Here is a 15,160-nt window from a genome sequence, read left to right on the forward strand (position 1 = left end):
CCGCAGGGATCGCTGTGCGTCGGTTCAGCCGCACGGCCCTGCCCCAACCCGTTCCTGTCCCGCAGGACCCACCTGCGCGCGTTGCGGCAGCCCGATTTGCAGCATCCCGCCGCAGAGGGCGATGCCGGCCCCGCTGCCGAGCTGCAGGGAAAGAGCAAGAAGAGGAAAAGCACAAGCGACTCGCAGCCGCGCAAAAAGGTCCCGCCTCGGGATGCGCTGGGTGAGCATCCATAGGGGAACGGCCCTCGTGCTGCTCCCAGAGATGGCAGTGTGCCCGCGGCTGGGCTGATGGTGGGGGCTGCGCACGGCTGGATGCTCAGCCGGGCACTGTGATGCTTGGGCAGACCTGTCCTCTCGTGTCACCGGGCTGAGGCTGCAGATCCCCAGCTAAGGGGCACCTACTGCAGTTCCTGGCTCCGGTGCTGGTTGGGGTAATGCCCTTCCCTCTCCTCTCAGGACTACTGGTGGGACTGAAGCTTTGGCACACGGGGTTTGTCAGTTCTGCCCTTTTCTCAGGGCAGGAGGTTGGATCTCCTTGGTCTTTAAGGTCCCTTCCAAACTAAGCCACTCTGGGATTCCCCTCCAGGGCGGCTGCCGCGGCTGCGCCCCTTGTATCAGTACATCAACCTCAGCACGGAGCTGATGCGCCCAGCAGAAGAGGAGGCTCAGCACCAGCAGGTAGGGCAGCTGCTCCAGAGCTGCAGAGAGAGCTCCACCAAGGTTCAGTGAGCAGGCTGGATGGTTGGGAGCCCCTCTGAGAAGATGCGGGGCCAGGCCCAGGGCACGCTGTGCCAACCAGGCCACCTCAGGGGGGCAATAGCTTGCCAGCAGGTCATGGCAACAGGGAGGGACCAGAGATGTGCAGGACTCCGTAGTTCAGCGCCCCAGAGATGGAGGCTTTGCCCTTCTGTCACTCTGGGTTTTCCCAGAGGCCCAGCCTGCCCACTGCAGGTCTGTGATGGTGGCACAAAGGAGGTTTCCCAGTTCAGAGAGAACAGCTTCAAAACATCCAGAACCAGGCAGGAACGAAGTCAGATTGAGTCAGAGTGAATGAAGGCAGCCACTCTTCCAGGTGAGCTCAGGAGACATTTTTTCACCTGCTTTACATAGCACATAGACAAAACAGACAGGAGATGCTCAGAGCTAGAGCAGGAACAGCAATCCTCTACCTGGAAAGCATTGCAGGAAGATGCAGAACTTCCACTGGTGCACCTGCTGGGAACAGTGTGTAATTTACACCCATCTGCTTTCTTCCTTCAGCCCACAGCTGATGAGTGCTCAGAGCCAAGGACCAGCTGAGTTCCCACCCTTTAGAAAAGCACGTCAGTACATTTCTTTCTGTCAGTTTGAAACTATTTTGAAAGGAAATAAATACCTGAAGGTAAATGCCTCATTTAGAAACTGAGCAAAGAACCCAGCAAACCCAGGAAGATTTTGCTCCTCAGCTTGCACCTTCCAGCTATTTCTACAACCAGACAGGCAGAAAAAGATCTCATTCATCACAACAGTCAGTGTGGGAGGCCCACGATAGACAGGGTGTCTCTAGAGCCAGTGACTCCAGAACAGCTTTAGAATGAGAGAAAAAGCAAAGAGGTGGGCATAGCTCTGTGCTGTCCAAGCAAAGGGAGCTGCCATCCTTTTCTCACCAACGGGGAAAGCGAGTCCTGTCAGCAGATCCATCTCCTACTTTGTCACACCAAGTGATCAGCCCCAGCTGGAAGCTCTGTCATGGAGGCTTCAGCTCAGCCAAATCACATGCAAGCACCCAGCTACATGAAGAACACCCTGAACAAACAATCTATTTTGTTGTTTATTTCTGTAGAAAACAAGTCAGACACTTGTCAGGAAGGACCAGCTTATGAAACAGTGGTTTGCGTGTTAACGTACATAAATACACAGGGTTACCACTTGAGTGGGAAATACATTAAAAAAAGCTTTCAAGTACACAAAGTACATGTCGTACAATTGTACTGTCCCTATCACATACCTGCCTCAGAGAGGAACTCCTCTCCAAATGAACACACTGCCACCCACCAGCTGCCAACAGCCACGAGCTGCAGGAGGGCAGGCAGGACCAGAGGGCTGATATCCAGCGTTTGAGGTTCAGGGCAGACCCCTCAGCTATCAGCATGTGTAGTGTGACAGCTTCCCAGCCAGCACATAGGAGAGCTGCAAGAGGTAGGCAAGACCTCCTTACCTCCACCATCAGATACGTGGAAGGTTAAGGTTTTACAGCTTCATTGGCAACGACATCCTGAGCCTCATCTGTGAGCCTGGGAGGGGTTCAGGAAGCCACAGAAGTGAGGAGGTGGCCCTGCAGTCACAGCTCTGCTGCTGCCAGGCTGTAAACACAACCGGTGGACGTGGAGCTCATGCAGAAAGGCTGCTGGATGCAGTCGGTGTCACGAGCCGAAGGAATAATGTCTGCAGATATGGGAGGAAAGCACAAAGCGCCACAGCCTTCCCCAGCACCATCAGCTGGGATCTCACAGCATCCTTTAAACAACACACTGGTTTCAATTAATTTGAAAGACATTTTCGGTATGCAGAAAGCCAACGGCCAATTCTTAATCTACAAACTTTACTGTGTTCCTTCTGGTCTTTGTCCTATGGCAGTTCAGAGATGTGTTACATCCCTAAACTCTTTAATAAAGTGTTACTGAGGAGTAAAACTAAATCCGATTGCAGGAGAGAAAGCGAAGGCATCTGAGCAACAGATGCTCCCAGATCCTGCTCTTCTCACTCTCACTTTAGGATTGATAAAACAAGAGGGGCCGTGTCCCCTCTCCAGCCATGCAGTGGCACAGATCCCATGCTTCACTTCACTACTGCGAGTGCAAAGGGCAATTCAAGTCAATTCTTGTCTCCAAGACAAGAATTAAACACTTGCAAAAACAGAACGTCTTAAACCGGAACAGTTTCCATCAGAACATGACATTATTTTACACACTTAAAAAACCAAGAAACTCAAATTATTAAATAGGAATCTTAAAAACCAGAGAGGATTTGTACAGCTGCAGCTGGAAGCATTCACCGTCCTATCTTCCCAAAGCAGCAACGCTCACACGTTGTTCCTTTGCAGTGCCTCACACAGGTTTTGGTTGGCGTCTGGTTCCTCCGTCATGACCTCCACAGCCTCCCACTCCCCCGACCTGCTGGATTTCTTAATGGCCTCCACCACGCTCTGCATGTACAAGCCATCTTCAAAAGATGCTGCCATAGAGACGGGCTGGTGATCCCACGTCCGGCGATCTTCCTGCTCTTGGAAAGACTGCCGCAGCGCTTGCACCATGTACACCGTTCCCTTCAGGTAGAGCAGCGGGATGTCTTTCAAGCCCTTGTCCAAAAGGCCTTTGTTGACACTCAGAGAGTCAGTGAACAGCAGTTCCTCTTGCGGCGCCGTGTTCTTCTGCCCATACAAGTCCGTGCCGCGCGCTACGAGGCGCCCGCTGGACCCCACCACCATCACCTCGTGAACGAACGATCCGGGCATGTTGAAATTGAGAGTCACGGTGCAACAGACGCCCTCGCTCATCAGCATCTGGAAGAAGCAGAAGTCATCGCCGGTGACGTGGCGGATCCCGCTGATGGCCGTGTTCTGCTTCACAAAAGTCTTGAGCAGGCCGTGGACCTTCTGCGCCCTCCTGCCGACGAGGTGGCTCAGCAGGTCGATGATGTACGTGCCCATGGTGTGCAGGCCGCCCCCCCCCATCAGCTCGTCGCAGATCCAGCTGTACTTGTGGCTGAGCAGGCTGCCCCCGTACACCCGCACGTCGCAGATCAGCACGTTGCCCACGTAGCGCTCTTCTATCAGCTGCTTCATCTTCACAAAGGCAGGCAAGAAACGGAGGACGTTGCCCACGATGCTCATCAGCTTGGGGTAATACCTGGCGGCTGTGACCATCCTGAAGGCGTCCACGGAGGTAGCAGCTTTCTCACAGATCACGTTCTTCCCTATTCCTGCAACACAAACACCAAAAAAACAGCAAGAAATGCTGACAAGCCCCCAAGGTTGCCAGGAAGCTGCAGTTTTTAGGCTTTCAGAAGCAAAGATCTGGGAACTAAAATAGGAACGCTAAGTGCGGCAAGACTCCAAGCGCTTCCAAAACGCTCAGAGCTGACAAACACCCACAGAGCTCCAAATAAAGAGAGGATTTTTACATCACGGCAGATGAACTCCGACAGGTCTTTGTGCCACTGAAGTGCTGCAGCTATAAAACCATTGGAATGGCTGTGCAGCCAGAGGAAAAAAAATATCATCACGGAGATAAATGCACTCGAAACGAGCGGAGGCTTCATTTTGTATCTCACCATCACTATGAATTTATTCACAGATTGATAGAAACTGAAGGTACTTGGTGGCCTGTGCACAGAATACAAAACTGTAACAGAAGGGAAATTAAGGTTAGATGTCAGGAAAGAAGTTTTAACTCAGGAGGTGGTGAGGCACTGGAACAGGCTGCCCAGTGAGCTGTGGGATCCCATCCCTGGAGACATTCAAGGACAGGTAGGACAGCGCTCTGGGCAGCCTCAGCTGGTGGCTGGCAACTCTGCCACAGACTGGCTGGCCTTCACAGTCCCCTCCAGCCTAAGCCATGCTGTGATTTTTCCTTAAAGTGTCTGGTATGATGCTGTGTTTTGGCTTTAGGAGAAAAAGAACACCTGGTATCATCCAACAGGCACACTGGGAAGGGATGGGGAGACAGAGGCACACACAAGGTGCCCCATGCAGCCGTCATGGCAGCCATCCTACCACAGCCCTCAGCATCTTCTCCACACACAGCTCAGAGCAACCTTCTCAGTGCAGACCATAGAAACCCTCCTAGGACACCAGAGAGTCAGTCTTACTCCCCCAGACCTATCTTGTGTTTGTCCTTATCCAGAGTCAGGTTGGTCTAATGAAACCCACTCCTCAGCTTTGTCTCTCTTAGCACGAGTTGTAACGCTGACTCCAACCACTAAAGCCATCTACCTTCTGTAAATACATCTATGCCATGGGATGGAAGCCCCAGCTCTTGATTCCCCTTAGTAATGCACCCAAGGCTGCACCCAATGCCCAACTAAACCACTGCTGAAGCAGCAGAGCATTGCTGCGTCCACTGTGCGACACTGGGAGCATCCAAGGAGCCTTCACAAACAAGCAGCTGTTGGTTAGCAGCCTCTCAACAAATGGAAGCTCATTCCAAAACGCATTCCTTCGTGTCACGTCTTGTTTGCATGTGGTTTGGAAAGGCTTCTGTGCTACCGATCACAGAGATGGGAAGCACAACATGCAAAGAGCACAGCACGCTTGTTTACCCTGTTTCAAGAACAGGAAACGTGTGTTTGTCCCAGGACAGAGCAATGATAAGAGCCCTTTCTGACTCCTTCCTCCACAATTAACATATCCATGCTATAATCTGCAGGGACTCCACGCAACCAGAGAGCCAAATAATCTCCTCTGGAAAGTAAGCCATGTAAATCAAGAGAGATCAGTGGAAAGTTCCTCTGCAGCCAATCCAGGAGGCACCACGAGGCTGGGCTGCAGATTGGGCTCCCTATGTGAAGCATTACCCACCCTGGAGAGATGGCTTCTGATGCTCTGCCTGCTAAGCCTTGCAGCACACATCACACACCACGTCCCCTCAGCCTGAACTCAGCCCCAGGCTCACCTCACACTGAGGTGCGTGCATTTCAGCTGGGGGCCATCCACCACAAAGCTGGCATTTTAGTTCCTCTGAGATCAAAAGAAGCACAAATTTTAGAAGAGCTTCTTGTTTTGCCTGTTATGGAGATAAACCATAGGATTACACTCATCTTCATTTGAATTACGTTCTGGGCTTTGATCTGGTTCACCAACTCAGTTCAGGCTTACTCCTTTACCCCTACCACGCCAGGGCTGTACCCAGGCTTGTGTACAAATGTCTGTCAGTAATTAACTTAAGCAAACAGCACAGCCTGGAAGCCACTAAAACAGCAACCTATTATCAATCATTCACAGCCAAGACTTTCCCGATGACAAACATCACTGTGTTGATCTGAACACTCAGAGAAAACACACTTGCCATCTGCCCATCCTCATTCTGTGTTCCCCTGGTGCACTGAATCACGGCAAGCTAAACAAAACTGGCTCAAGATGTGCGAAGTGAAGAGCAAATCACCCTTTCCTACTTCATCCACAGATTGGGTGGGTAGTGAGAGGAGAAGGGGGAATGGTTTTAAACTGAGATGGGGCAAGTTTAGGTTGGATGTTAGGAGGAAGTTTTTCACCCAGAGGATGGTGAGGCACTGGAACAGGTTGCCCAAGGAGGCTGTGGATGCCCCATCCCTGCAGGCATTCAAGGCCAGGCTGGATGTGGCTCTGGGCAGCCTGGGCTGCTGGTTGGTGACCTGCACACAGCAGGGGTTGGAACCAGATGATCACTGTGGTGCTTTGCAACCCAGGCCGTTCTGTGGTGTGACATTCTATGGTCTGACTCAAAGAGCAGCTCTGAAAAGAAGCAAATCCAACAGCATCAAAACCCCCAAACTTAATGCCTCTCTGCACACTGCAGGCTTCGAGAAATCACCCAATGTAAAATTATCAATTGCAAAAAATAAAACCAACAGATTTTTTGGTCCAAGCCTAAAGGCGAAAAGGTACCTAAAGCCTTGACAGCAATCTGCCGGGTGAGCGGCGGGGGGATGCTGATGCAAACCAGGTCCACGTCCTGGTGCAGCAGGACGTCGTCGGTGCGACTGGTGTAGAAGGAGACGCTCATTTCCTGCGCCAGCTGCCTGGCTTCTTCTTCCGTCGTTCCCCACACAGCCTCGACGGAGAAGCCTTCGGCTCGCAGCAGGGGGACGAGGAGGCGGGCGGTGCTGCCGGCCCCGAACACACCCACGCCGGGCAGCTTCATCCTGCGGGGCTCAGGGACGGGGCTCCGCGCGGGCCTGCGAGGGAACGCCGCGCTGCTCCGCGTTCCGCTTCATCCTCGGCCCCTACGGGACGCAAAGCGAGGCGGTCAGCGCCGCGACAGCTCGCACCGAGACGCGTTCGTTCCGCGCGGCGCTCGCTGGTTTCTATTGACGCCTTTCTCCTCGGCGCCCACCGGAAGGACCTTCGGAGGCACCGCGCCGCCAGCAACGACAGCGCCCCGCCGACCCCACCCCCGAGCTGCCCTTACCCGCCGCGGGGGCGCGGAGGACCCCGCCCGCTCCGCCTCCGCCCCGCGCATCTCCGGGCCGGGCGCGCTCCCGCGGCGGCGGCCGCTCGCTCCCGGCGCGGCCGGGCCCGCGCAGGCGCGGATGCAGAAGGCCGCGCCGCTGTATGGACCGCGCGTGCCCGAAGCCGCCCAAAGGGCGAGGGGCGGCCACAGAAAATGGCGGCGCCCTAGGCGGCTTCCGAATCTGGGGGAAGTGTGGCCAATCACGAGGCGGATCAAGGAAGAGAGGCGGGCCTTCTGCAGACGGGCGGCGCCGGCAGCCAATCGGAGGGCAGTGCGGCGGCCTGACGGGCAGCTGTAAGTGAGGGCAGCGCCTGTTGTTCTTAAGGGCCACGTGTGGCTGGCAGCTCTGCTCTCTGTGGTGGCCTGCAGGGGACCACGTCGGCGCTTCATTTTCCGTCCTTGCCCCATTTTCATAGAATCATAGAACGGCCTGGGTTGCAAAGCACCACAGTGATCATCTGGTTCCAACCCCCTGCTGTGTGCAGGTCACCAACCAGCAGCCCAGGCTGCCCAGAGCCACATCCAGCCTGGCCTCGAATGCCTGCAGGGTTGGGGCATCCACAGCCTCCTTGGGCAACCTGTTCCAGTGCCTCACCATCCTCTGGGTGAAAAACTTCCTCCTAACATCCAACCTAAACCTGCCCTGTCTCACTTCAAAACCATTCCCCCTTGTCCTATCACCATCCACCCTCCTAAACAGCCCCCTCCTGTTTATACGCTCTCCTTTGTGTCACTCCAACACAAAACACAACTGTAGCACTTGTCCAAGGAGGCAGATCTGCTGCCCTTCCCTCACACAGCTGGGAAGCATTTCCCAGTGTTCAGAAGGAACCTCCTCCTAGCCCTGCTGCCTGGGCAGACACACACCAGCACCAATTGCCAGCCACCACCACCAATGCTGGTGCAGCCTGTGCAGCTCTGTCACACAGCTCACAGGGAACCTCATCCCATCTGGATTCGGGATAACACCACCTCCAGCACCAATTCCCTCAGTGCTGGATACCTTTCTCCATGGTGGTCCCCTTCCCTGGGTAACATAGCAGATCTTCCAAGGATAATCAGTGTTCCCAAGAGCTATTGTAACTGGTTTGGAGAAAAAGGAAAAGTGAAAGAGAGGCTGAGGAAACAACAGAAAGCATCTCCCATTGCCTCCCAAGGAGATAAACAAAGCATTTGCTTACTTCACAATATGGCTCCCAAAGCACAAGGATGGCTGCAGCACAGAGCATGAACACCTGATTGCTATCCCAGCCAGCAATTTCATCGTGTTGTAAGCCAAGGCCACACAACACAGCAAAGTGACAACCTTCATCCAGCACCCAGGGGTGAAAAAAAACACAGCAAACAAAGTAGAGATTGTGAATTAAGATACAAACTGTTTACTAAGGAAAAAGGAAGAGAGAAAATATATTTTATATATATAGAGAGAGAGAGAGACACATACACACACGCATATATATATATTACCTAGGTCCTGTTGGATTAATTTGATTTCCTTATACAACAAGGCCACCTATCTGGTTGACCAAGTGAAGCCAGTCAACGTTCACTTTTTGGGTTTCAGTAAAGCTTTTGACACTGCTTCGTTCCAGACAAAAAGTCCAGCATAGAGCTAGCAAGAAATACAACATTATAGGTGAGCAACTGGCTGACTTGCCAGGCTCAGAGACTGAATGGGGTTCCATCAGGCTGGCAGCTGGTCACTGGTGGGTTTTGGCTGTATCCATCCTGGATCTCTCCACAGCAAATGATGCCTTTGTATCTTTGCTTGTCATTTTTCAGGTGTATGAATCAGAACAGAGCCAAATCCATCGCAGCGGATGCTGGATGTGGACACAGTGAGGAAATGAAGAACACTGCTCATATCCGTCACCCAGTGCACCTGATAAGAGCTAATGCCAGGTTTTCAAGCTATGGCAGCCATATCAGCAGCTGCTTGTCTCTCTTTTCTCACTCTTCCTGCTGACAGACCTTCCCTTTGCAGAGCAGCGTGGCCATCCTCAGCTCTCTATTCCTTTTGCAGTGGTTTTATTTCTGTGTACACCACTTCTGAGGCTGCAGGTATTGCCCCTGTCCTTTCAAAGATCAGCTTTGCATACGTCAGGTCCTCAGTCTGAGGCTCTGTGGGAGGCTGTAGAGGAAGACAGCAGTGAATAGAGCCTTTGGCTCTCTATTCTGCAGTGCCCAGGGACTGGCATAAGTTATTTCCCACTGTCCAGAAGAGCCTGGCTTGTCACAGAGGTTTCTGAAGCCCCGAAGCCCTTTCAGTTGGCATTCACTTGCCAGTGCTTTTTGTTGGAGGGGAGGACATGGCACATGAAAAGCTCTTACTGCCTTACCGTGCTGAGCTGATTCATCTCTGCTGCATGCTTGCTTTCAGGAGTGCCTAAAAAAAACCCAAAAAACCCCAACATTGAGTGCTGTTATTTTTAATGCACCTGCATGGTCGGGGTTTCCCACAGCTTCTTTTACCCAAGGAGCCCATGGAGAAGGTGCTCCCCAACTCCCACAGCCCAGGCTCAGCCTTACCTTTAGCATCCTTTTGCTTTCTTCTGCACAGGCACACCAAAATACAAAGCAGGAGGAAAAGAGTCACAACCACTAACCCGGGGATGGCGTACAGGTAGATGATTGCTATGAGACCTGAGGAGCACAGGAACGCGCGTGAGCTGCTGTCCCCACAGCAGGCTCCAGATTTGGACTCCAGCTCCGTGCTGGAGCCGTGGTTGCTCACCTTCCTGAATCTGAGGCTCACGGGTCGGAGAAGTCTTGGGGTCAGAGCCTGGAAGCAGGGACACATGTGAGCACCCAGGCAGAGTCAGTGGCACCCACGGGGGGAAGCAGTGTCACTTACTGGGAGCCATCCCTTGGGTGGCATTTTCAGTGCCTGTGAAGCTTCTGCTGGATACGGTGCACACAATGGGCTCTGCGCTGGCTGCGTCCATGCTGCCATGGCTGTCACTGTGATGTGCCTTGCTGTGCTCCAAGCAGTTATCAGGAGACTCTGGGCATGTCCACCACTTCACGTGCATGGTCTTATTCTCTGCCCAGAGCATGAACCTGCACAGCGGGTTCCCTGCAAGAAATAAAACAGCGAGTGGCTGTACCTTGCAGCAGATACATCCCACCAGCACGTGCTGCTTGCAAAACATGCATGTAATAACTGTGCCCTCCTTCAGCAGCTGCTGCTCCCGAGCCTCTGAGCTGCAGTCACATCCCAACCCACCGCACACAGCCCGCTCCCCATCCCTGGCTCACTCTTGCCATAAGTATTTTTGGCCTTGTGGTTCTTGCATGGGCAGTTCTTGTTTTCAGGAATGGGGCATGAGGTCTTCATCTTGCACATGTAATTTCCAGCATGCTTTTCATTCACGCTTGTAAAGGTGAAGTTGGAAGAAACATTTTCCTTGTGTAGAGCAGACCCTGTGTCTTTCTCTGCCTTCTTCTTCTTGCTTAAGGTGTCACACCACACCACCTCCCTGTCAGGGCTGTTTGGCAGACAGTGAAAAGTGAGATCTGACCCTAAGGACACGGAAGTCGTTTGTCCTGCAGAAAAAAGAAGCAGGGAAGTTGGGTTCGTGCTGTGAAATACCCACATCCTTCTTGTGAGGCCCTGAGGATGCCAGCCCCAGCCCAACCATCTGGTGTTCCTGTGGCTGTGCACAGAAGGTGGTGAAGGCACTGGTGCCTAAGGGGAGTTAAAAGCTTCTGGAGGAGCACAGGGTGGGCAGAAAAGCAGCTCTGTCCCAAACCTCCTGCAGGTGCATTATTGCTGCGCAGATAGAAAAGCTCAAAGCCACAGCAACTTCCCCGTAGGCAGTCTTGGAGGGGCAGGTGCTGCAGCCCTGAGATCCTCTCACACTCCCAACAGAGCTGAGAACAGATGCACCCAGCTGCCTGCCTGCAGGCCCCCCCGGCAGCAGCAGTGCTCCACTTCCCCCCTCCCAGGCAGGATGAGGGCACAGCACCTGCACTCACCAGCGGGCGGCCAGGCAAGGAGCAGCAGGGGCAGGATGCCCTTCACCACCAGGATGCTCATGGCTCCTTCTTTGGCCACTGCTCCAGAAGACCTCCAGCATCCAAATCACATGCGGTGGAGAGGTGGAGGCTGCATCCTCCCAGCACCAGCGCAGGCAGTTCCTTTTTCACACCGAGGTTCACTCTCAGCTAGGGATCCCAAAGTGAGCTTCAGCCCAGCTTTATCCCCTCGCTCTGCTGCTTGATTCCATCTATGGTCTTGTCTCAGGCACGTGCCCTGGGCTCTGACACAGACACACCACAGCCTGCCACGTGTGCTGCTGGTTCCACCCCACCGCTCCCAGTCCCCGGCACAGAGGGGTGAAACGCACACCCCATGGGCACAGGAGGAAGGACTTCCCCATTCCCCTCACCCCGGAGCCCTTTCCGAGCAGGGGACAGATCCAGCAGAGGAAGTGATTCTCCAGCTGACCATGGGCTGTGTTAACTTTTTGCCAGCAGACGTGGCCCTGGGAGAGCAGCGCTCGCTGTGCTCCCTCCTACCCTCCTCCCAAGTACCATTTTCTCCCGTTTAGTTTCACATCAGCATCTTACATCAGGTAGTCTTGCCAGAACGACCTGTCCCTTCTCATCTTTCTTCTGTAAGTCTCTGAATATTGTCCCGACACCGTGTCCATCAAGCTGATGTGAACAACAAACTGTCCTGATGGGCACCAAGGTGGCCGTGGGCAAGCAGTGAGCTCCGACTACCAAGAACCCTGCCTTACGAGCATTGCCAGCAGGCTGCCTTAGTGCCAGAGAGCTGACCCAAAAATGGAGCCCTGAGGAACCCCCCCAGTGACTGGCCACCAGCCTGATGGAACCCCATGTGCGACAACCCTTCAGATCTGACCCATCAGCTTACCCTTCTCATTGCAAAATAACAGAGAGAGGTCCTGCAGTGACATCTTAGTACCCTGGGATGAATGCTGGCCGTCTGCTCACATTCTTGACCTCCTGTTCCTGTACTCTCAGGAGGTGATACTTAAAAAGTGACCGGGATGCTAAGTTGTAAAGGCACAAAATGAGTTAAAACCGAGGAAGACTGCAAAACGTTCTCTGCTTGTGTAACTGCATCAAAAACAAGAGGAAGGCAAAGAGAAGGCTTAGCCTCTTGCTTAACCAGGAGGAAGAACCACAAAGATGTGACCTGGAGGAAGTGGAGGCGTTCAGAACGCTGCCTCCATCTCACACCTGAGCTTGGAGGGGTCCAACAGAGAAGGGGCACACAGGAGCAAGCCAGAGCCAAGGAAGACCCCAATAAAGAAGCATGCAAGACATGGAGTTACTTACCGTGAGAACGTGAGGAACTGGCTGAGATAACCTCTTGAAATCTCAAGGGCTTTGGCAAAAGCAAGCAGGAAACACGGGGAACTGCCTTTGCAGATTGAGTATTTTAAAATCCGGAACCAAGCCTCAGAATTACAGTTCTCAGAAAGATGCCATCACACAGGATTCATCACATGCACAAGTGCCTAAACGAATGTGGAGTGATAATAAACACAATGCCCTGCTCCCTGCATGCTGAGAAAGGGACCTCTCTGTGGCTAAGAGTGGGAATGGCAACGGGAACACATATGGAGTGGAGCAGGGAATGGATCACAGTAGGGAAAGCCAGCCAGAGCACGGGGAAAAAATGAAAAGCAAACCAAACCAAAAAGCAGGAGGAATGCTCCTGGTATGTGTGGTTGGTATGCAATGAGGAGAGAAAACAGAAGAGAATTTGGGGAAGAAGAACAGAAAGAGAGATGGAGGGAAGCAGAGTGGTGAAATGATAAGAGGAGGCAGTAAAAGGGTCAGAAGAGGAAGAGGCTGGGGGAGGAAAATGGCTCCGGCCAAGGAAGCCATTGATTCATAGAATCAAACTCATTTGGACTGGAAAAGACTTTCAGGATCGATGACTCCAGCCATCAGCCTGACTCACTGAGTCCCAACACTGCACCACATCCCTCAGTGCATTGTCAACCTGTACCTTAAATACCTCCAGTGGAACTTCACCGCTGCCATGAGCAGCACGTTCCAATGCCTGACTGCACTCTGTGAAGGAAGTGCTTCTTAAAAACCCGTGCACCCGATGCCCTGGAAATGGGGCACAGAACGCTCAGATGCCCTCAGGTTCTGCACAAAGGGCAGCTATAGCAAAGCCATTTCCATGTCCCCAGGACAGCAGTGCTCACCAACAGCCCTAGTGATGCTGGCAGGAGCAGCCGACAGCGCTGGGCTTTGCTGTGCACCAGGAACTGAAGCAGGAGAGCCAGAGCACAGCCACTGGAGGGAGGCAGCAGAGCAGAGAAGCCAGCAAAACTCCTCAGGCATGGCTGAGGAGACTGAAAACCACGCAGCGACAGCAAGCCAGGCAGAAGAGAGGCATCCATGCACCCACACCAGGGCCTCTCCCTGCAGATCCATATGCTTGCTGCAGCTCCAAGCAATCTGGAATGATTGAAGACAGGCAGTGGATTCCCAGGTCTCGCTTCGTACAGCTTGGCAGCTGTCTTCTGTCCATCAGATCAATGGGGTTTTTAATCTGTGGGCAAAGCATCCCACCCACCTGCACAGAATCATAGAATCAGGGCTGGAAAAAAACCACTGAGATCATCCAATCACCAAGGACCATCCAAGCACCAAGGACCATCCCCACCATGCCCACTGCCCACAGCCCTCAGTGCAGCATCCACCTTCTTCTCAAAAACCTTCATGTTTTCAAGGGAAGGGGACTAAAAGGATAAATACTCCTCAGAACCAGCTTGATGGCAGTGTAGTCCCACCCAGCAAATATCCACTGCCAAAGTCTGTTCCCATTTGAGGGCCTCTCAGACAGCAAAGACAAGCAATGCTGCCTGAAGAGATTATGCAGTCTTAACCATCATTAACTGAACTCTGTGGTATCCGAAAGTGTTTCCAGATTGTTTAAATTCCAGTCTTGGGAATCATGGTGAAACAAAAGCCTCTGCCACCTCCTCCCTCTCTTATCTTATTTGCCCCTGAAAGGAAAGCAGAGCTCACTTTAAGGTCTGCCTTTATCTGGGACTTTTCCCATTGAAAAACTCAGCTCCTGGCTGGGGAGGCAGGCTCCCCTCCCATTGCTCCAGGAGACACAACGTTTCAGGGAGCCCATCTCTTACAATATTCTTGCCCATGAAAGGATTTATACCAGCTTCCTCAGTCATATTTCTCCTGATCATAGCAAGATCTTATCTTTCACTGCCAGCGAGGCTGGAAAAAAGCAATGAAATCCTTCAAGTCATTGACATGGAAAGGCTTTTACCTATTTTGCTGGCAAGATGGGAGCACTCACAGATTTGCTGGACAGGTGATTTATTGCAGGATTTGAAGCTCCCTGGGAGTTGTTCAGCAAGAACCAGAGACTTGGGAGGAGGGTGAGAAAGGGATGTTGGAGGTCACTCCACCAACCTGGCTGCCAGGTAAGCAGAGTACAGAGTGCACAGCAGCATCTGCCCCTTGATCCACACAGGCTTTGCCCAGCTCAAGAACTCCCTCATGCTCATGTCTCCCTGCCAGCTTTCTCCTCACTCAACCAGAAGTAAGGCTCTTTCTGAAACCTATTTCAAATTAAAAAAAAGTGAATCTCAACATCTTGATTCTGTTTGGAAGAACAGGGTCCATTCCATTTCAAGAATTTCAAGATGCACCCTGCAAGCCAACGTTGAAAGGGTTCCAGAAGTCCCTGATGGCCCCGAGCTCAGGGGAGCGAGCAGAAACCAAGTCAAAGAAGAAACGTGCTTAAAACACCACTAACAGCAGTTTAACACAAATGCTTGACTGTTGGTCACATTTATTTTAAGAACAGCTCTTCATCCCAGATCCCTACATGAGTTTATTGTGCAACTGAGGAAGGACAGTGACAAGAATTTGCATCCTGAAGAGCAAGTTGTGTTTTCCTCCTCTCCTTCCCGAGGTGAGAAGCAAGCCTGGCCCAGAGCACCACGAGTTCC

The 15,160-nt window shown here is 52.7% G+C and overlaps 2 protein-coding genes and 1 long non-coding RNA gene across 5 annotated transcripts; 1 reads left to right on the forward strand and 2 right to left on the reverse strand.

The window, feature by feature from the left end:
- Positions 1-164: 164 nt before the first annotated feature.
- Positions 165-2,069, forward strand: LOC122161979. Its single transcript, XR_006169363.1, has 3 exons — positions 165-220; positions 587-678; positions 1,261-2,069. It is a non-coding gene; the product is annotated as an uncharacterized LOC122161979 (long non-coding RNA).
- On the reverse strand, positions 1,798-6,892 carry GFOD2 (glucose-fructose oxidoreductase domain containing 2). Its single transcript, XM_042821791.1, has 2 exons — positions 6,623-6,892; positions 1,798-3,960 (listed from the first exon to the last, which is right to left on the reverse strand). The coding sequence occupies exons 1-2, from the start codon at positions 6,876-6,878 to the stop codon at positions 3,062-3,064; spliced, it is 1,155 nt and encodes a 384-aa protein (XP_042677725.1). The 5' UTR covers positions 6,879-6,892; the 3' UTR covers positions 1,798-3,061.
- A 1,687-nt stretch (positions 6,893-8,579) lies between these two features.
- Positions 8,580-12,693, reverse strand: LOC122161818. Of its 3 annotated transcripts, XM_042821501.1 has the most exons (9): positions 12,498-12,693; positions 12,070-12,208; positions 11,166-11,449; positions 10,446-10,733; positions 10,042-10,263; positions 9,922-9,969; positions 9,717-9,830; positions 9,527-9,573; positions 8,580-9,318 (listed from the first exon to the last, which is right to left on the reverse strand). In XM_042821501.1, exons 3-9 carry the CDS (start codon positions 11,224-11,226, stop codon positions 9,196-9,198), a joined length of 903 nt encoding a protein of 300 aa, XP_042677435.1. In that variant the 5' UTR covers positions 11,227-11,449; positions 12,070-12,208; positions 12,498-12,693; the 3' UTR covers positions 8,580-9,195. The 3 variants fall into 3 exon arrangements, with proteins under 3 accessions (XP_042677435.1, XP_042677436.1, XP_042677437.1); XM_042821502.1 differs by lacking the exons at positions 12,070-12,208; positions 12,498-12,693 and having other exon boundaries at positions 8,580-9,079; positions 9,159-9,318; positions 11,166-11,554; XM_042821503.1 differs by lacking the exons at positions 12,070-12,208; positions 12,498-12,693 and having other exon boundaries at positions 10,446-10,675; positions 11,156-11,555.
- Positions 12,694-15,160: the final 2,467 nt, after the last annotated feature.

This window comes from Centrocercus urophasianus, unplaced genomic scaffold, assembly GCF_019232065.1.
Source record: "Centrocercus urophasianus isolate 14NV4802_14NV808 unplaced genomic scaffold, USGS_Curo_1.0 seq_2, whole genome shotgun sequence".
NCBI classification, from domain to species: Eukaryota; Metazoa; Chordata; class Aves; order Galliformes; family Phasianidae; genus Centrocercus; species Centrocercus urophasianus.

Excerpts from the sequence above, each read along its gene's own strand:
- LOC122161818 (XM_042821501.1), bottom strand. The coding sequence starts at position 11,226 with ATGAGCATCCTGGTGGTGAAGGGCATCCTGCCCCTGCTGCTCCTTGCC. Across the intron at positions 9,574-9,716 it reads AAAGCAAAAGGATGCTAAAG|GCACTCCTGAAAGCAAGCAT; the intron begins GTAAGGCTGAGC and ends GGTTTTTTTTAG. Across the intron at positions 9,319-9,526 it reads AGATGAATCAGCTCAGCACG|CCTCCCACAGAGCCTCAGAC; the intron begins GTAAGGCAGTAA and ends CTTCCTCTACAG.
- GFOD2 (XM_042821791.1), bottom strand. The coding sequence starts at position 6,878 with ATGAAGCTGCCCGGCGTGGGTGTGTTCGGGGCCGGCAGCACCGCCCGC. Across the intron at positions 3,961-6,622 it reads GATTGCTGTCAAGGCTTTAG|GAATAGGGAAGAACGTGATC; the intron begins GTACCTTTTCGC and ends TTTGTGTTGCAG.